This window comes from Dendrobates tinctorius, unplaced genomic scaffold (assembly GCF_039654945.1).
Source record: "Dendrobates tinctorius isolate UK_male_01 unplaced genomic scaffold, ASM3965494v1 ptg000054l, whole genome shotgun sequence".
Classification (NCBI taxonomy): domain Eukaryota; kingdom Metazoa; phylum Chordata; class Amphibia; order Anura; family Dendrobatidae; genus Dendrobates; species Dendrobates tinctorius.
In genome coordinates, this window is record NW_027361722.1 from 3,662,277 (window position 1) to 3,685,326 (window position 23,050).

A 23,050-nucleotide genomic window follows, 5' to 3' on the forward strand; every position below is an offset into this window, starting at 1 on the left:
ACAATGAGTGCCCATATGAAATTGTCATACAGCGTCCACAACAATAACCGAAACAGACAATACACATAAACCTTGTACACGGACACATGTGCGCTACACACATACAGTGTGCATAGCCACTGCATACATCACTCCAAACATGTAACACACATACAGATAGCGCTTATAGATACACATGTATGGCCAGCACATGCGCACACCCACCCATGAGCACTTTTGAATACATGCACACACATACACACGTTCACCTTCAGACTTATATCTGTCCATGACAACCTTCTTCCATGCACATAGACCCTACATAGTTCATTATATGCAGTCACTCACTAACTGCAGGGGCGCGAACACCCACACATACCAATATTATCTCCTCTATCTCTTTCTGCTGAAAGTTTTGTTGTATCTAATATCTCACCTCTCTTTTCTTTGCTAAATTGTACAAAGGCCATAGATCCAACCTTCTGTAAACCAGATCTCCAAAGAAGTAAAAAGAGATATTATATGGCTCTTTGGGGGTGGTCTTGGACAGAGCAGAGGTGGGGCTTACACTTACATATCTAGATTGAGTCCATATGTTTTGACCACGATCAGATGTTCTGTACGTCCTGCATGTGCTCACGACGACCTTCAGCAGTGAATTGATAACCACAATGGTGAGCAAATTGCCCCATGGTTTAATATTCACATGAACTATAGTTACAGAATATATTATAGAACATATAATACAAACAGTGATGTGTAAACCTTTTAGTACAGGGTGGTTGTGGCGCATGCCCAAATCAGGGATAAAAGTTTCCAAAATAGGCTCATTGGTGCTTCCGCAGGCACCAAACACATGGGCCACGTTCCCTCCTCATTACGCCCCTGAGGGTCACCTTTTCCAGTACATACTCTGCAAGATCATGGTCACTCAGAAAAGTCAAGGAGCTCATGAATGTTCTTGACCTTCTTGATGTTCTGTGCCGTCTTCAGAGACTTGTGGGGACATTACCGAGTCACGATGGGCCCCCGGTGTACTTAACATTCAGTACAGAGAAGGCTTTGTCTCAACCACCCAGAGCGGCATGTAGAGTTCCTGTATTGACCAATTTTTTAAAAAAAAAGTCAAGACTCACATCCCAGAACATAATAAATATATAATCTTCATGCAAATGATTCTCAGCATGATGAGGATCCTTCTGTGGTTCACATTGCGGCTTCTATCGTCTCTTGCGCTATGGGTCGTTCGGTCTTCATTCCATCGGAACGGCCGGTGTCCGATCGTACAGAGTGTTAAAATGGAGGAAGTAATCGTCCTGGATATTATCATACACCGGCTGGGGGGAGAACACAAAAACACACATTTACAGGGGCAGTGCATTATAGAGTTTTATATGATGAGTTAGTGGTGTAAGCGTTAGGCCCGGGACAACCTCTAGAGTGACCTAAGCGGGAAGTCACCACTAATACATAAGTATCTGTCTAAGTAAATGTCTTGTGTGATTAGCTTCAATCATCGATTCAATTTAATATAAAAACAAATTAAATTTACAAATACTTTTCATTATAAATCTCCTCCTTTCATGAGTATACAGCTCATATGCACAGCTGTGTGTCCCCATGGTTACAGACTGCAAACGATTCTTGTGTAGTCTGATCTTACACTTTATCGAAGCAATCACGGAAAACGCGCGTCAGGGGTCGCAGGAAGGCTGTTTTTGGTCCGGACTTATCATGCAGGCATTCTATCCTATGACGTTACATTATGGTGGAATGTAGGAATACCTTACAACCATCCACAGCATCTGCCAGTCTGTGTTACTTCTGTGCTCACTTACTGTGATTATTCCTTTTCCTGCTTGCCCAAGTCCTATTCTGACCTACAGCCTCTCCCTTGCCTACCTTCATGTCTCCTCTTTTTCCCTTATATGTATTTGTTGTCAGGAACACCGCACTGCACTTGTTCACTGAGCCAGTGCGCACGTCCTGAGTACAAAAACAGTGCTCAAAGATACCTGTGGAGCGGGACAGCAGTGGTGATGATGCATGCTTCAGACTATCAGGACCTGAAGCACATGACTGCTGGGGGCGTGGCCTAAGCTCCACAGAGCTAGGAACTGAAGGAAAACTCCTAGAAAGGTAACTACGGGACAATGTTACCAAGGGGCATAGACAGGGACGAAAACCAGAACAAGCCAAGGTCAAAGCACGAGATAGCAGGACAGTACCAAAGGGATAGACAGAGTGAATAGTCAGGACGTAGCAATAGATCAGAAAACCAGAATGGGCAATAGACGGTACAATAGGGACAAACTGCAACGGAGTAACAAGAGCCAAGCCAGGAGGTCAGAACTAGAAAAGACAATAGTACCAAAGCGAGAGACGGAGTTCAGAGTGAGGGGACAGACTGGGTCATACACGGGAAGCAAACAAGCAATGCAGTATACACGCACACCAGGGGGGTCAGACACACAGCCAGAATAACAGTATAGCTGACAGGGAATCATAGTTTGGAGTGAGTATAAATACCCCTCCCCGATCCAAAGAGAGGCCAGCAAAAGTTATCCCTGTGAGAACAGGACATTAACCATGTCCAAACCATGACATTTGTATTATGTCAAGTCTGATTTTATGTGTTTAGTCAAAAAACGTTATCTATTTATTTGGTGTTTTTCTTGCTACTCTTTTTTGTTTTGGACTTTACTGTATATGTTACACTCACATCTGTCTCCTGATGTCTGTAGACTATCGAAGTGTATGGGAGCAAAACATCACTGCAGGATAAGACTACAGGGCTGGTGTGTAGTTCATTACCATGGAGACACATACGTAAGCAGAGGGGCTGTAAACACAAAACGGTAGGTGATGGTTACACGGTCATCATTGTCAGGTATGTTAATCCAACAACCTGGACCTTATTTACCCCAAAATCTGCAGTCATTGAGGCGTAAAAAGACCTCCATACACATTAGATGATGGATCAGTCTCTCAAAAATCCTCAAGTTTGGCCTAATTGGATCTAATTGGATTCTTCCTTGAGATTAAAAGAGGTAGAGCGCCCCCTCTGTCACCCTATTGCTCCCCCTATACCCTGCATTTATAGGCCTGATAATGGCTTCTCGGTCTACAAGGAATGGACACATCAGATTCTACCACAAAGAGCATCTAATAGGCTGAATGTCAGTAAATCACAGATAGTCAGGCATGATACAGTGCACTATATAGGTAGTGCAGGGCATTATCTAAGGGTCACATGCTAAAGTCGCATTATTACAATAAAACATTGTAAAAAATTTCAAAAATGTTTTAAAAAGTGTCCAAAGTATAAAAAAAAACCCTCAAATGATTTATATTCAAAAACAAGAACACATTCCCTAAAACAACAGATGCAGCACTGCCACATCCGTAACGATGCATCGTATAAAGTGATTTCATTATTAATTCAGCACCGTGAACGCTTGCGACAAATTAAGCAAAAAGTAATCAAAAAGTCACGTGTATCCCAATAATGTACAGATTAAAAGATATATCTTAACTTATGCAAAAAAACAAACAAACGAAAAACAGCCCCTCACACCACACCGTAAAAAGAAGAACAATAACTTTACGGCTCACAGAATATGGAGACTAAGAAATAAAAAAGATTTGTTTTAGAAAGTACGTGTCCTCATGCAAAAGTAGTAAAAGAAAAGTTACAAATTGGGTTTTACAGTAATTGTATCAACCTCCAAAATAAAGTGGAAATGTTAAATACGCTGCACTGTGAATGCTGTAAAAAAAAAAAAAAATGAAAAAAATAACAGATTTATTACATTTTTTTCATCCTAAATAATAAAAAAAGGGAAAAAAGTGATCAAAAACTTGTCAGTATCCAGAAATCGAGCAAGTGAAAATGACAGATTGTCCTGCAGGAAATGACACCGCTCTGTCTGCAGACACTGAAGAGAGGATCGGTCTCAAAAAGTGATTTCTCTCTACAGTGATCCACAGACTGAGGAAACAATGAACGACGGAAGGTATAAAATATAAAAATAGAAACAGGGCAGGAACGCAGATCGCAGTATTTATAAAGAGTTAATAAATGGTAATAAGTTACATGGATCCCAATACTAAACCCCCGACAAACACACAAGAGAAGAAATCATCAGCTACAACCACACAGATAATAGAAATGAATGGCTTCTGGAAGGCAAAGATAAGAGAAGCTGCATTTGAAAATGGGCCTGAACCGAAAGGGTTAATGTGTAATGTGACTCACCTCCTCCTTCTCATTATTATCTGTGCTTGTTTGGTGAATCTGAGAAGGAATCGTCCTGTAAAAAGAGAAGAAAACATAAAGGAACAGGAGAGCGAAACGTATCACGTCTAGAGTTGAGCGATACCGTCCGATACTTCAAAGTATCGGATCAGAATGGATCGGCCGATCTTTAAAAAAAGTATCGGTATCGCCGATTCCGATACCGGAAGTCCCATTCAAGTCTATGGGACTTCCGGTATCGGAATAAGAAAAACCCTGTTTTTGCCTTGTACAGCCTCTCTGGGGTCTGTACGGGCCTTTCGGGGGGCTGTGCCGGCCTGCCAGGGGGTCTGTGCAGGCTCCGGTGGTCTGTGCCGGCCTGCCGGGGGGCTGTGCCGGCCTGCCGGGGGCTGTGCAGGCTCCGGGGGGCTGTGCCGGCCTGCCGGGGGGCTGTGCCGGCCTGCCGGGGGGCTGTGCAGGCTCCGGGGGGCTGTGCCGGCCTGCCGGGGGGCTGTGCCGTCCTGCCGGTGGTCTGTGCAGGCTTCGGGGGTCTGTGCAGGCATCGTCCGATGGGACTACAAGTCCCATCGGGCGATGCCTGCTACCATGACAGTGATTGACACATTAGCCAATGATGGGACAGTAGTAGTCCCATCATCCGGCTAATGTGTTGAATGTAAAAAAAAAAAAAATACTACATACATGCTACATACATGCTACATACATACAACATAAATACTACATGCAACATACATACTACATATATACTACATACATACTACATATATACTACATGCTACATACATACTACATGCTACATACATACCACATATATACTACATACATACTACATGCATGCTACATACATACCACATACATACTACATACATACTACATGCATGCTACATGCATGCTACATACATAACACATATATACTACATGCATGCTACATACATACTACATGCTACATACATACCACATACATACTACATGCATGCTACATACATACTACATGCTACATACTACATATATACTACATGCATGCTACATACATACTACATGCTACATACATACTACATATATACTACATGCATGCTACATACATACTACATATATACTACATGCATGCTACATACATACTACATGCTACATACATACTACATATATACTACATGCATGCTACATACATACTACATGCTACATACATACTACATATATACTACATGCATGCTACATACATACTACATGCTACATACATACTACATATATACTACATGCATGCTACATACATACTACATGCTACATACATACTACATATATACTACATGCATGCTACATACATACTACATGCTACATACATACTACATATATACTACATGCATGCTACATACATACTACATGCTACATACATACTACATATATACTACATGCATACTACATACATACTACATGCTACATACATACTACATATATACTACATGCATGCTACATACATACTACATGCTACATACATACTACATATATACTACATGCATGCTACATACATACTACATGCTACATACATACTACATATATACTACATGCATGCTACATACATACTACATGCTACATACATACTACATATACACTACATGCATGCTACATACATACTACATATATACTACATGCATGCTACATACATACTACATGCTACATACATACTACATATATACTACATGCATACTACATACATACTACATGCTACATACATACTACATATATACTACATGCATGCTACATACATACTACATGCTACATACATACTACATATATACTACATACATACTACATATATACTACATGCTACATATATACTACATGCTACATACATACTACATATATACTACATGCATGCTACATACATACTACATGCTACATACATACTACATATATACTACATGCATGCTACATACATACTACATGCTACATACATACTACATATATACTACATGCATGCTACATACATACTACATGCTACATACATACTACATATATACTACATGCATGCTACATACATACTACATGCTACATACATACTACATATATACTACATGCATACTACATACATACTACATGCTACATACATACTACATATATACTACATGCATGCTACATACATACTACATGCTACATACATACTACATATATACTACATGCATGCTACATACATACTACATGCTACATACATACTACATATATACTACATGCATGCTACATACATACTACATGCTACATACATACTACATATATACTACATGCATGCTACATACATACTACATATATACTACATGCATGCTACATACATACTACATGCTACATACATACTACATATATACTACATGCATACTACATACATACTACATGCTACATACATACTACATATATACTACATGCATGCTACATACATACTACATGCTACATACATACTACATATATACTACATACATACTACATATATACTACATGCTACATACATACTACATGCTACATACATACCACATATATACTACATACATACTACATGCATGCTACATACATACCACATACATACTACATACATACTACATGCATGCTACATGCATGCTACATACATAACACATATATACTACATGCATGCTACATACATACTACATGCTACATACATACCACATACATACTACATGCATGCTACATACATACTACATGCTACATACTACATATATACTACATGCATGCTACATACATACTACATGCTACATACATACTACATATATACTACATGCATGCTACATACATACTACATATATACTACATGCATGCTACATACATACTACATGCTACATACATACTACATATATACTACATGCATACTACATACATACTACATGCTACATACATACTACATATATACTACATGCATGCTACATACATACTACATGCTACATACATACTACATATATACTACATGCATGCTACATACATACTACATGCTACATACATACTACATATATACTACATGCATGCTACATACATACTACATGCTACATACATACTACATATATACTACATGCATGCTACATACATACTACATATATACTACATGCATGCTACATACATACTACATGCTACATACATACTACATATATACTACATGCATGCTACATACATACTACATGCTACATACATACTACATATATACTACATGCATACTACATACATACTACATGCTACATACATACTACATATATACTACATGCATGCTACATACATACTACATGCTACATACATACTACATATATACTACATGCATGCTACATACATACTACATGCTACATACATACTACATATATACTACATGCATGCTACATACATACTACATGCTACATACATACTACATATATACTACATGCATGCTACATACATACTACATATATACTACATGCATGCTACATACATACTACATGCTACATACATACTACATATATACTACATGCATACTACATACATACTACATGCTACATACATACTACATATATACTACATGCATGCTACATACATACTACATGCTACATACATACTACATATATACTACATGCATGCTACATACATACTACATGCTACATACATACTACATATATACTACATGCATGCTACATACATACTACATGCTACATACATACTACATATATACTACATGCATGCTACATACATACTACATGCTACATACATACTACATATATACTACATGCATGCTACATACATACTACATGCTACATACATACTACATATATACTACATGCATGCTACATACATACTACATGCTACATACATACCACATACATACTACATATATACTACATGCATGCTACATACATACTGCATGCTACATGCATGCTACATACATACTACATGCTACATACATACCACATATATACTACATACATACAATACATTCATACAATACATACATAGACATACAGTACATATAACATAGAGTAACATACTTACCAATACTTGTCACATTGTTCCCCGAAGCCATTGTCTTTTCCGGAATAAATATTAACATAACAAACCACAAAAATACTCACCCACGATCCGAAGCAGTCCACGAGTGTGTCCCATGACGATCTTGGGTAGAGAACTGCAGCATCAGATGATGCTGCCGTTCTCTACGGGCTGCAGGAATCCAATGACGGAAGGTAGGTATCCTTCCGCACTGTATTCCTCCGCCACTTAAAAAAAAAAAAAGTCCCTAGTCTCACTTTATGCCATTGCTGCATGGGACATTCCCACACAGCAATGGCATAAAGTGAGACTAGGGACTTTTTTTTTTTTTAAGTGGCGGAGGAATACAGTGCGGAAGGATACCTACCTTCCGTCATTGGATTCCTGCAGCCCGTAGAGAACGGCAGCATCATCTGATGCTGCAGTTCTCTACCCAAGATCGTCATGGGACACACTCGTGGACTGCTTCGGATCGTGGGTGAGTATTTTTGTGGTTTGTTATGTTAATATTTATTCCGGAAAAGACAATGGCTTCGGGGAACAATGTGACAAGTATTGGTAAGTATGTTACTCTATGTTATATGTACTGTATGTCTATGTATGTATTGTATGAATGTATTGTATGTATGTAGTATATATGTGGTATGTATGTAGCATGTAGTATGTATGTAGTATGTATGTAGCATGCATGTAGCATGCAGTATGTATGTAGCATGCATGTAGTATATATGTAGTATGTATGTAGCATGCATGTAGTATATATGTAGTATGTATGTAGCATGTAGCATGTGTGTAGTATGTATGTGGTATGTATGTAGCATGTAATATGTATGTAGCATGCATGTAGTATATATGTAGTATGTATGTAGCATGTATGTAGTATGTATGTAGTATGTATGTAGTATGTATGTGGTATGTATGTAGCATGTAGTATGTATGTAGCATGCATGTAGCATGCATGTAGTATGTATGTAGCATGCATGTAGTATGTATGTAGTATGTATGTAGTATGTATGTAGCATGCATGTAGTATGTATGTAGTATGTATGTATGTAGCATGTATGTAGTATGTATGTGGTATGTATGTAGCATGTAGTATGTATGTAGCATGCATGTAGTATATATGTAGTATGTATGTAGCATGTAGTATGTATGTAGTATGTATGTAGTATGTATGTGGTATGTATGTAGCATGCATGTGGTATGTATGTAGCATGCATGTGGTATGTATGTAGCATGCATGTAGTATGTATGTAGCATGCATGTAGTATGTATGTAGCATGCATGTAGTATGTATGTAGCATGCATGTAGTATGTATGTAGTATGTATGTAGCATGCATGTAGCATGCATGTAGTATGTATGTAGTATGTATGTAGCATGCAGTATGTATGTAGCATGTATGTAGTATGTATGTAGTATATATGTAGTATGTATGTAGCATGCATGTAGCATGTATGTAGTATGTATGTAGTATGTATGTAGTATGTATGTAGCATGCATGTAGCATGCATGTAGTATGTATGTAGTATGTATGTAGCATGCAGTATGTATGTAGCATGTATGTAGTATGTATGTAGTATATATATAGTATGTATGTAGCATGCATGTAGTATGTATGTAGTATTTTTTTTTTTTTTTTTTTAACATTTAACATATTAGCCGGATGATGGGACTACTACTGTCCCATCATTGGCTAATGTGTCAATCACTGTCATGGTAGCAGGCATCGCCAGATGGGACTTGTAGTCCCATCGGACGATGCTTGCACAGACCCCCGGACATCAGCACAGCCCCCCGGCAGGCCGGCACAGCCCCCCGGCAGGCCGGTACAGACCCCCACAGGGGGCACAGACCACCGGCAGGCCGGCACAGCCCCCCGGCAGGCCGGTACAGACCCCCACAGGGTGCACAGACCACCGGCAGGCCGGCACAGCCCCCCGGCAGGCCGGTACAGACCCCCACAGGGTGCACAGACCACCGGCAGGCCGGCACAGCCCCCCGGCAGGCCGGTACAGACCCCGGGCAGTCCACACAGCCCCCCGGCAGGCCGGCAGAGACCCCCGGAAGGCCCGAAATGACGGCGCATCATGATGCGCACACACCACGCATCATGATGACGTCAGGCTGTCAATCAACTTTGAACTTCCGATTCCGATGCCGAATTCCGATATTGAAAAAATATCGGAAGTCGGTATCGGAATTCCGATACAGCAAGTATCGGCCGATACCCGATACTTGCGGTATCGGAATGCTCAACACTAATCACGTCCCATAATCCACTCACAGCCAAACAGGAGGTAACTCAGGATCAGTAATGTATGTACACAGTGACTGCACCAGCAGAATAGTGAGTGCAGCTCTGGGGTATAATACAGGATGTAACTCAGGATCAGTAATGTATGTACACAGTGACTGCACCAGCAGAATAGTGAGTGCAGCTCTGGGGTATAATATAGGATGTAACTCAGGATCAGTAATGTATGTACACAGTGACTGCACCAGCAGAATAGTGAGTGCAGCTCTGGGGTATAATACAGGATGTAACTCAGGATCAGTAATGTAATGTATGTACACAGTGACTGCACCAGCAGAATAGTGAGTGCAGCTCTGGGGTATAATACAGGATGTAACTCAGGATCAGTAGTGTAATGTATGTACACAGTGACTGTACCAGCAGAATAGTGAGTGCAGCTCTGGAGTATAATACAGGATGTAACTCAGGATCAGTAATGTAATGTATGTACACAGTGACTGCACCAGCAGAATAGTGAGTGCATGTTATGATGAGTCACCGAAGGAGGAAAAAACAAAATACCAGCTAAGTCCAGAAAAAACAGAGGTTGGCAGCTATCGGATTGCAGACCCCTGAACCTATCCACAACAACTAGCAGTAGCCGTGGGGGTTCCTACGGTGCCCTAGACCCCTCAATCACAGCCAGAGAACTACATAGCCTAATGACAGAAAGGGGAAAAACTAAACTGCCCCAGAGCAGACCCCTAAGCAATAGGCAGCCCCCAACATATAATGACGGTGAAGCAAGATGAAAACACTAACACAGATAGAAAGATAGGCTGAGAAAATGATGGGGCCCAAGCTAACTAAATAGGACAGGATAGGAAAGCCGCTGTCTGCCATCCGCAAAAACCCTATCCAAAATGTGCCAACCGACTGATAGGAAAAACAGGCCCTGAAGTCGCTAGGCTTCAAAAAACTATATCAGCACTCAGGTATATTCTGAAGACAGAGCAAAAGATCAACAGATCAGAGACAAAAATGGAATTCAGCTCACCCCCGGCCGGGGATGGCAGAACTCCCAAAAAACAAGGCAAAACAAAAACAAAACTGAAGTGTACAAAGCAGAGCAGAAAAACTTAGCTTTGAGACGCAGGAATTAGACTGGTCACCAAGAATCCAGCAGGATCAGCAGCAAGGCAGAAGGGCGTCGGCGGCCTTATATCCAGTCCTCAATTCCAGCCACCCAGTCATCATCTAGCTGCCCAGGTGTCTGATAATCAGCCTCACTACCTTCCTTCACCAGAGGAGGGAGTTCATCAGACCTCAACGGTGAAGGGAAAAATGAACTCACAACAGTACCTCCCCCTTGAGGAGGGGTCACCGAACCCTCATCCATGCCACCAGGGCGATCCGGGTGAGCCCGATGAAAGGCACGCACCAATCTTTCGGCATGAATATCAGAGGCAGAGACCAAGGAATTATCCTCCTGACCATAACCCTTCCACTTAACCAAATACTGGAGTCTCCGTCTAGCCAGACGGGAATCCAGTATCTTCTCTACCTCATATTCCATGTTACCTTCAACCAATACAGGGTCAGGAGGTGCCACCACAGGAACTACTGGTTCAACAAACCTCTTCAACAAGGACTTATGAAACACATTATGAATTTTAAATGTGACAGGAAGAGCCAACCGAAAAGAGACCGGATTAATAATCTCCAAAATCTTGTAAGGTCCAATAAATCTAGGCTTAAACTTAGGAGAAGCCACCTTCATAGCGATATTTTTTGATGACAACTAAACCATATCCCCCACCTTAAACTGGGGACCAACGGTCCTACGCTGGTTGGAAAACCGCTGGGCCTTTTCCTGGGAGAGAGACAACTTATCCACTACTTGGTCCCAGATCTGGTGCATTCTCTCCACCACAGTGTCAACACCTGGGCAGGCAGAAGGCTCCACCTGCCCTGAAGAAAATCGAGGGTGAAACGCAAAGTTACAAAAAAAAGGTGACATCAAAGTGGCAGAACTAGCTCTATTATTTAAAGCAAATTCGGCCAAGGGCAAAAATGAAACCCAATCATCCTGATCGGCAGAAATAAAACATCTCAAATACGACTCCAAAGTCTGGTTTGTTCTCTCCGTCTGCCCATTGGTCTGAGGGTGAAACGCAGAGAAGGACAACTGAATTCCCAGCTTGGAACAGAAAGTCCTCCAAAATCTAGACACAAACTGAACTCCTCTGTCAGATACAATGTTCTCAGGAATCCCGTGCAAGCGAACCACCTGTTGCAAAAACAAGGGCACCAACTCAGAGGAAGATGGCAACTTAGGGAGTGGTACAAGATGGACCATCTTAGAGAATCTATCACCCAAATAACAGTCATTCTCTGAGAGACAGGTATATCAGAGATAAAATCCATTGAAATATGGGTCCATGGCCTCCTGGGCACCGGCAAAGGCATCAACAACCCACTAGAGCGAGAACAAGGTTTAGACCGGGAGCAAGTCCCACAGGACTGCACAAAATTCCTGACATCATGAGACAAGGAGGGCCACCAAAAAGACCGACTCACCAGATCTCTAGTACCAAAAATACCTGGATGACCAGCCAATGCAGAGCAATGAACTTCAGACATCACTCTCTTCCTCCACTGTTCAGGAACATACAACTTTCCACTGGGACAACGCTCAGGTTTGTCCTCCTGAAACTCTTCCAGAGCACGTCTCAAATCGGGCGAGATGGCAGAAAGAACTACCCCCTCGCCTAAGATGGTAGCAGGCTTAGTCACAACAGGAGAATCAGCAAGGAAACTCCTAGAGAGGGCGTCTGCCTTGACATTCTTAGCGCCCAGAAGAAAAGAGACCACAAAATCAAAACGTGTGAAAAACAAGGCCCACCTAGCCTGTCTAGGATTCAAGCGCTTGGCCGACTCCAGGTAAATCAAATTCTTGTGGTCAGTAAGGACCACGACTTGGTGTTTGGCTCCCTCCAACCAATGTCTCCACTCCTCAAATGCCCATTTCATGGCCAACAGTTCCCGATTCCCCACATCATAGTTACGTTCGGATGGGGAGAACTTTCGGGAAAAGAAAGCACAAGGATTCATTTTAGATGTCACAGGATCTTTTTGGGACAACACCGCTCCTGCACCAATCTCAGAAGCGTCCACCTCCACCTGAAACGGGAGTGAGACATCAGGTTGCCGCAAAACTGGAGCAGAAGTGAATCTTCGCTTCAGCTCCTGAAAGGAAGAAACAGCCTCCGGAGACCAATTCAGCACATCAGCACCCTTCCTAGTCAAATCAGTCAATGGCTTGGCAATACCAGAAAAATTAGCTATAAATTTCCGATAAAAATTAACAAAACCCAAAAACTTCTGGAGGGCCTTCAAAGAGGTGGGCTGAACTCAATCATAAATGGCCTGTACCTTGGCCGGGTCCATTTCAATAGTTGACGGAGACAAAATAAATCCCAAAAATGACTATCGACTATGAGACGCAGACTCATTCTCACTAAATACATCATAAAAGTCAGCCAAATAGTCAGGAATAGAGTTGAGCGACTTTTGGTTTTTTAGGGTCGAGTTTCGTTTCGTGAAACCCGACTTTTCCAAAAGTCGGGTCGAGCAAGATCGGCCGATTATAGGGAAAAGTCGGGGTCGTCCCGAAACACGAAACCCAATGTAAGTCAATGGGGAATAAAAGTCGGCAGTGAGAGGAGGACAGGAAACACACCTACAGTGCTCATTTGAATGCCAAAAGCATCAATTCTTCTTACTTAAGCTTGTCAACCTTAATTAACTTCATAATACAAGTTACGCACTGAATATGGAGGTTATTTGGCTAAAGTTGTGGGGGGGTAGGGCTGGCTCCAGGTTTTCATGTGCCCTGGGCGAAAGAGCGCCCCTTTAACACATACCACAACTCATCATGCTCCGATACGGCAGAGAAATAGCGGTTTAGTACAATGAAAAATGCTTCACTTTTTACATCTCATGACGAGGCCCATCTATTTCTCCATAAAGAATCATTGGTCCCATATAATGTTTGAAACAGTATATGATGAGCTCCACATAATGCTACAGTATATGTTGGTCCCCATGGATGAAGCTCCACTGTCTTATGGGCCCAAATAATGCTCCAAACATAATGGGCCCCATTTCTAATGCTCTAGTGTATAATGGGTCCTGTAAATGCTGCTCCAGTGTCTGATGTCCACCTTTGGAATGTTCCAGTGTATGGTGGGCCCCATCTATCATTCTCCAGAGTATAGTGCTCCCCAAAAATTGCTGTCCCAACACTGAAAACAATCAAATAAGTCTCCTCGCTAGGGAATCCCTGTACTAGTCTGGACTCCTCGTCGTCCCCATCTTCCATCTCACTGCACAGTATTTCAACCTTGCAAGTGCTGTGATCCTGAGCAAGCAGGGGGGGCCCACTCGTTGGCGACGGCACTGGCACAGGGCCCCTGATAGTACGGTGGTGTGTCTGATGGCGGGTGGGCCGAACCTGCACTTTCATCTGCAGCTTCCTCTTTGTCACCGTGTAAGATGGAACTGTATATGGGAAGGGTAACCTGAGTTTCATCAGGGTCAGATTCAGGCCGTGTAGCGTGCGAGGGGAATGTAGTCTGGTCTGGTCTGGTCTGGGTCAATGTACCAGCAGATTCATTGAGCAGTGGCTGGGCATCAGTGCACTTGTGTCGCCCCCAGGAGTACGGTCGCCACAGTGGCATTACCTTCCTCCTAGGGAGTGTGATGTCATGCTTGGGAGCAACGAAGGATCTCTCTAGCAGGTTAACTGATTGGGCGGCGTTATTCCCACGAGTCATGACCCTCCAAACAGCGTTCATGAAGGCAAAGTGTTTGTTTTACGTGGGCAGTATGGTTGCAAAGCTGAACCTTAAAGGAATGTCCAGAAGGGCACCACCAGGAGTGGAGCCTACGGTTAAATTCGACTCCACCTGGGAAACCTCAACCATGCCAGCTACAGAACAGATGCACACATTGCAAGCTTAATTCCGCTAACGAACGAGACTCCGTCATGCCCCGCGGTCCGAGTCCGGCTTACTAGAGGGACACGTGTTGTGAGTTCATTTTCCCCTTCATTACTGAGGCCTGAGGAACTCCCTCTTCTGATCTATTCTCCAGAGTTAAAGGTGCTTGCTGGTTTACCAAGCTTGACCTCAGGGGGGCGTATAATTTTATTCGCATTAAGCATGGGGATGAATGGAAGACGGCGTTTAATACTCCGGAGGGACATTTTGAGTACCTGGTGATGCCTTTTGGGCACACTAATGCCCCTTCTGTCTTCCAGTGCTTCATGAACGATATTTTCCGAGATTTTGTCGATAAATTTTTGATTATCTATCTGGATGATATTTTGATCTTCTCCAAGGATTGGGATTCTCATGTGGAACATATTCGGACTGTGTTCCGGATCTTGAGGGAGAATTCCCTGTATGTCAAAGGATCTAAATGCCTTTTTGGAGTACAGAGGATTTCTTTTTTGGGATTTATTTTGTCCCCGTCAGCTATTGAAATGGACCCGGCCAAGGTACAGGCCATTCACGATTGGGTTCAGCCCACTTCTTTGAAGGCCCTCCTGAAGTTTTTGGGTTTTGCTAATTTTTATCGGAAATTTATAGCAAAATTTTCTAGTATTGCCAAGCCATTGACTGATTTGACTAAGAAGGGTGCTGATGTGTTAAATTGGTCTCCGGAGGCTGTTTCTTCCTTTCAGGAGCTGAAGCGAAGATTCACCTCCGCCCCGGTTTTGCGGCAACCTGATGTCTCACTTCCATTCCAGGTAGAGGTGGATGCTTCTGAGATTGGTGCAGGAGCTGTTTTGTCCCAAAAGGATCCTGTAACATCTAAAATGAATCCCTGTGCTTTCTTTTCCCGAAAGTTCTCTCCATCTGAACGTAACTATGATGTGAGGAATAGGGAACTGTTGGCCATGAAATGGGCATTTGAGGAGTGGAGACATTGGTTGGAGGGAGCTAAGCATCAAGTCGTGGTCCTCACTGACCACAAGAATTTGATTTACCTAGAGTCGGCTAAGCGCTTGAACCCTAGACAAGGCTAGGTGGGCCTTGTTTTTTACACGTTTTGATTTTGTGGTTTCTTTTCTTCCTGGAACAAAGAATGTCAAGGCAGACGCCCTCTCTAGGAGCTTCTTTGCTGATTCTCCTGTGGTAACCAAGCCTGCTACCATCTTAGGCGAAGGGGTAGTTCTTTCTGCCCTCTCGCCCGATTTGAGACGTGCTCTGGAAGAGTTCCAGGAGGACAAACCTGAGCGTTGTCCCAGTGGAAAGTTGTATGTTCCTGACCAGTGGAAGAAGAGAGTGATGTCTGAAGTTCATTGCTCTGCTTTGGCTGGTCATCCAGGTATTTTTGGTACTAGAGATCTGGTGAGTCGGTTTTTTTGGTGGCCCTCCTTGTCTCGTGATGTTAGGAATTTTGTGCAGTCCTGTGGGACGTGCTCCCGGTCTAAATCGTGTTCTCGCTCTAGTGGGTTGTTGATGCCTTTGCCTGTCCCCAAGAGGCCATGGACCCATATTTCAATGGATTTCATCTCTGATATGCCTGTCTCTCAAAGGATGACTGTTATTTGGGTGATTTGTGATAGGTTCTCTAAGATGGTTCATCTTGTACCACTCCCTAAGTTGCCGTCTTCCTCTGAGTTGGTGCCCCTGTTTTTACAACAGGTGGTTCGTTTGCACGGGATTCCTGAGAACATTGTATCTGACAGAGGAGTCCAGTTTGTGTCTAGATTTTGGAGAACTTTCTGTTCCAGGCAGGGAATTCAGTTGTCCTTCTCCTCTGCTTTTCACCCTCAGACCAATGGGCAGACAGAGAGAACAAAAAAGACCTTGGAGTCATATTTGAGATGTTTTATTTCTGCTGATCAGGATGATTGGGTTTCATTTTTGCCCTTGGCCGAATTTGGTTTAAATAATAGAGTTAGTTCTGCCACTTTGATGTCACCTTTTTTTTGTAACTTTGGGTTTCATCCTCGATTTTCTTCAGGGCAGGTGGAGCCTTCTGCCTGCCCAGGTGTTGACACTGTGGTGGAGAGAATGCACCAGATCTGGGACCAAGTGGTGGATAAGTTATCTCTCTCCCAGGAAAAGGCCCAGCGGTTTTCCAACCGACATAGGACCATTGGTCCCCAGTTTAAGGTTGGTGATATGGTGTGGTTATCATCAAAAAATATTGCTATGAAGGTGGCTTCTCCTAAGTTTAAGCCTAGATTTATTGGACCTTACAAGATTGTGGAGATTATTAATCCGGTCTCTTTTCGTTTGGCTCTTCCTGTCACATTTAAAATCCATAATGTGTTCCATAAATCTTTGTTGAAGAGGTTTGTTGAACCTGTTGTTCCGGGGGTGGCACCTCCAGACCCTGTATTGGTTGAAGGTAACATGGAATATGAGGTAGAGAAAGTACTAGATTCCCGTCTGGCTAGACGGAGACTCCAGTATTTGGTTAAGTGGAAGGGTTATGGTCAGGAGGATAATTCCTGGGTCTCTGCCTCTGATATTCATGCCAAAAGATTGGTGCGTGCCTTTCATCGGGCTCACCCTGATCGCCCTGGTGGTGTAGTTGAGGGTTCGGTGACCCCTCCTCAAGGGGGAGGTACTGTTGTGAGTTCATTTTCCCCTTCATTACTGAGGCCCGAGGAACTCCTTCTTCTGGTAAAGAAAGGTAGTGAGCCTGATTATCAAACACCTGAGGTTGATGATGATGACTGGCTGAGTGGAGTTACTGACTGGATATAAGGCTGCCGACGCCCTTCTGCCCTGCGGGTGATTTCTCTGTGGGATCCTTGGAGACCAGTCTGAATTCCTGCTCCTCTAAAGCTAAGTTTGCTGCTCGGCCTTTTGCTTTGGTGCTTTGACTTTGTTTTGCTTTGTTTTTCTGGATTTCTGCCATTCCCTGCTGGGGTGTGCTGAATTCATTTAGCTCTGTCTTCTGAAAATACCTGAGTGCTGATTTAGTTTTTGAAGCCTAGCTGCTTCAGGGCCTTCTTCATATCAGCTTGTTGGCTTATGTTTTTGATAGGGTTTTGGCAGATTGCAGACAGCAGCCTTCCTGTCCTTTCCTATCTAGGTAGTTTTGGGCCCCGTCTTTGCTCAGTTTATCTTTCTGTCTGTGTTAGTATTTTCATCTTGCTTCACCGTCATTATATGTTGGGGGCTGCCTATTGCTTTGGGGTCTGCTCTGGGGCAGTTTAGATTTCCCCTTTCTTTCTTTAGGCCTATGTAATTCTCCGGCTGTGATCGAGGGGTCTAGGGCATCGTAGGAACCCCCCACGGCTACTGCTAGTTGTGTTGATAGGTTCAGGGGTCTGCAATCTGATAGTTGCCAACTTCTCTGGTTTTCTGGACTTAGCTTGTATTTCTGCTTTTGCCTCCTACGGTGACTCATTCATAACAGACACGTGAAGCTCTGGCACATGAGATTGGCCAATAACTGGTGTGTCATGCCCTTACTTTTCCGTGGCTGCATGTGCGCTACACTGAAAAGGCCAGCGTTTGTCGCTTACAGGTGCAGATAACCCGCTGAACAACGTTAGTGATGGGGATCACTGATTACAATTATTACCCGCGAACGATGATTTCCCAGTAAGTGCAGGTCAACCGCAGTTCCGGAATTAGGCCTAACCGTCATTCCTGAAAAAATGAAAAACTTACGTGTGCAAACCACAGGTGCTGTAGCTTGCTTAACAGCTCGCCAGCCGTTCTCACGCCCAGTATGGATTACACGTGATTGCACAAAGGTGAGAAAGGGTACCGCATCCCCGGATAACATGTATGGATAGCGTACACATTCAAAATATATGTCTATACATCAGGAGGCAGGCTCAGACGGTGTTAGGCCCAGTATGGCTTGCACGTGATTGCACAAAGGTGAGAAAGGGTACCGTATCCCTGGATAACATGTATGGATAGCGTACACATTCAAAATATATGTCTATACATCAGGAGGCAGGCTCAGACGGTGTTAGGCCCAGTATGGATTTGACGGCCCAGACTACACAGTGGAGGAGCAGGGAGAGGTAAAGATTGCAAATGCTGGGGCCCTGCCCAAGCAAGGGGGGCCCACTCGTGGGCGTCGGTACTGGCACTGGGCCCCTCATAGTACGGCGGTGTGTCTGACGGCGGGTGTGCACCACCACCGTCAGAGACACTTGATTGCACTATGAGGGACCCTGTGCCAGTGCCCGCGCCCAAGAGTCGGCCTACCCACCTGTCCAGGGCAACGGCACTCGCACGGTGTCGTGCGCTAGGTGGTGACCCCGGCCATGGGGGGGGGAGGCAGCACAGTTAGGGAGTTTTAGAAAGTGGCATATGTTGATGTTGGACATTCAGCTGATGCAAAAGGCGAAATAGGTCAAGTCCCAGGAAGAGGTGGACCAAAGCAAGCCATTTTTCTGTCACCCTATGTGTCATCAGGGGAAGGTGGGACAAAATCCTTGGAAACCCATGCATGGTTCATTTTAATGAAGGTTAGATCATCCACATTTTGGGTTGACAGACGGGTCCTTTTTTCTGTCAGGATTGATCCAGCTGCACTGAAGACTCTTTCCGATAGCACACTTGCAGCTGGGCAAGCGAGCTCCTGTAAGGCATATTGTGCCAATTCAGGCCAGGTGTCCAGTTTAGCGGCCCAATAGTCAAAGGGGAATGACCTGTGTGGGAGAACATCGATATGGGAGGAAAAGTAGTTTGTAACCATAGTTGACAACTGCTGTCTCCTGTCACTTTCCATCGATGCAGTATTACCAGTTGTGTGAGCGGTATTTGAAAAATCAGTCCACAACATTGTCATGAAACCCCTGTCTCCAATGCCACTTCTGCTGTGTGCACCATGAACACCTCTGCCAAGCTGCCTCCTGCCCGTACGGCTCGTGTGAGAACCATCACCGCTGCTGTGTGCTGGGAATGCCTCAAGCAACCGATTTACAAGAGTTGCTTGTTTATTAGCCAATATTAGGTCAAGGTTCTCCTGTGGCATGATGTTTTGTAATTTGCCTTTATAGCGTGGATCCAGGATGCTGGCCAACCAGTAGTCGTCATCGTTCATCATTTTGGCAATGCGGGGGTCCCTTTTTAGGATCTGCAAGGCATAATCTGACATGTGGGCCAATGTTCCCGGTGTCAATGATGCACTGCGAGTGCTGGTTGGAGGAGCACTTTCTGGCAAATCCACATCCCTCCAGTCACGCACAAACCCTGTACCAGACCTTGCCACGCCAACATTTTCACTTGCCCCACGAGATGCATCCTCCTCCCCTAAGTAATCATCCCCATCATCATCCTCCTCCTCCTCTTCTTCCTCCACCTCATCCAGGAGAGGTCCCTGAGCAGACAATGGCTGAATGTCATCAAGGATTCCCTCCTCCTCAACATTGGCTGCAGACGCCTGCTCCTTAAGGTGCGTCAAAGTTTGCATGAGCAGACGCATAAGTGGGATGCTCATGCTTAGGATGGCGTCGTCTGCGTTTACCAGCCGTGTGCATTCCTCAAAACACTGAAGGACTTTACAGAGGTCTTTCAGCTTCGACCACTGCACACCTGTCAACTCCATGTCTGCTCTCAAAGTGCCTGGCCATGTATCCTCCCACAAATGCATTATGGCCTGCCTCTGCTCGCACAGCTGCTCCACCATGTGCAGGGTGGAGTTCCACCTTGTTGCAATGTCGATACTGATACAATGTCGGACTGAGAGAGGGTTGATGATGGTGATGGAGTTGGTGTTCTTTCTGATGGCCTAGAATCAGTCTTTCGTTGATATAACAGTGGGATTCCCTGACTGCTGTGGTCTTGCAACGACACCTCAACAATTGCTGCTGTGCTAACCGGTGGGCTTACAGTGGGGGAAACAATGTAGCGTTGCTGACTACCTTCGTTGTGATCAGTTGCACATGTGGCACTTGAGGTTTGGTGTTGTGTCCACGCTTGCAAGTGCATGCTGGTTAAATGTCTAAGCATGCAAGTGGTATTCAAATTTTTCAGATTTTTCCCTCGGCTAAAGGTCTTTGCGCACTTCTTACAGATAACCTTGGCCTGATCATGAGGATTTTGTTCAAAAAAGTGCCACACTGCACTCTTCCTACTTTGGCAGACATTTTGCGGCCTAGCACGCTGTGATCTTTTGACCCTCTGGACAAGCTGTCCAGCAACTCTTTTGATTTTTGGAACCTGTCTTTGGAGTGCTCCGGGCCTGCCAGATAACAGCTGTTGCGATGTCGATGTCTGCTGTGGATGCTCCTCATCTGAGCTATTGGAAGCAGCACCCTCTTCCCCCAATGGATGCCAATCTGGGTCAACAACTGGGTCATCCATCACCTCCTCTTCAATGTCATGTGCACCTTCCTCTGTGTCACCGTGTATGGTGGTATAGTGTGCGGGAAGGGGCACCTGAGTCTCATCAGGGTCAGAATCTGGCTCTGTACACTGCGAGGACAATGTAGTGCTCTGAGTGAATGTACCAGCAGAATCATCTATCAGCGGCTGTGCATCAGTGCACTCCATGTCAGATTCATCTTGGCCTGGGTAATTCACCATTTCACTTGATAATCCAGGCATGGTATGTGAAAACAGCTCCATGGAGTAATCAGTAGTATGGCCTGCGTCATCCTATAATCTTGGTTGGGGGTGAAGGACACAAGGAAAGGTGTGGTTCATGAACATGAGCCTCCAATGACGACTCAGTGCTTTTATTTTTTACAACTTCAGAAGAGGAGGCGTTAGAGCTGGAGGCTGAGTCAGCAATGTAAGACAAAACTTTTTCCTGAAGCTCTGGCTTTAAAACCGGTTTGCCAACTCCTACAAAACTAAGCCTTCGAGGCCTTGTGGAGCCAGACGATGACGCAGGCTCAACACCTCCTGCATTCGGTCCTATTTTGCTTTTGCCACTACCATCAGATCCACCACCAACACCATCATTACCAGCTGCCAACCCCCGCCCAATTCCACGGCCTCTTCCTCCAGCCTTCCTCATTTTTGGTAGAAATGTAGACAAAATCCAACAAACTATATAGTAATGTAAAACAAGGTACAAGGTGTCTATAGGACAGGGGAGATTTTGAATTTCTGCAGACACTTGTGGACACTGGACACTTTTGGATTGTGTGAGGCCCACTGAATATCAGAGCGCTATGTCACAGGCTCGATGGCACAGGTGTGAAAAAAGTGACTACAGGATAAGGGAGATTTTGAATTTCTGCACACACTAGTGGACACTGGACACTTTTGGATTGTGTGAGGCCCACTGAATATCAGAGCGCTATGTCACAGGCTCGATGGCACAGGTGTGAAAAATGTCACTAGAGGATAACGGAGATTTTGAATTTCTGCACACACTAGTGGACACTGGACACTTTTGGATTGTGTGAGGCCCACTGAATATCAGAGCGCTATGTCACAGGCTCGATGGCACAGGTGTGAAAAATGTCACTAGAGGATAACGGAGATTTTGAATTTCTGCACACACTAGTGGACACTGGACACTTTTGGATTGTGTGAGGCCCACTGAATATCAGAGCGCTATGTGACAGGC

The 23,050-nt window shown here is 43.9% G+C and overlaps 1 protein-coding gene across 1 annotated transcript in view; it reads right to left on the reverse strand.

Annotated features, from left to right (window-relative positions):
* Nucleotides 1-651: 651 nt before the first annotated feature.
* The window catches only part of LOC141091562 (uncharacterized), a 96,965-nt gene continuing 74,566 nt past the window's right edge, over nt 652-23,050 (reverse strand). Inside the window, exons 4-5 of the mRNA XM_073577227.1 lie at nt 4,238-4,292; nt 652-1,316 (exon numbers count right to left, since the gene is read on the reverse strand). Of these exons, the coding sequence (XP_073433328.1) occupies nt 1,233-1,316; nt 4,238-4,292 (139 nt within the window). The 3' untranslated portion in view covers nt 652-1,232. The remainder of the gene's footprint in view (nt 1,317-4,237; nt 4,293-23,050) is intronic.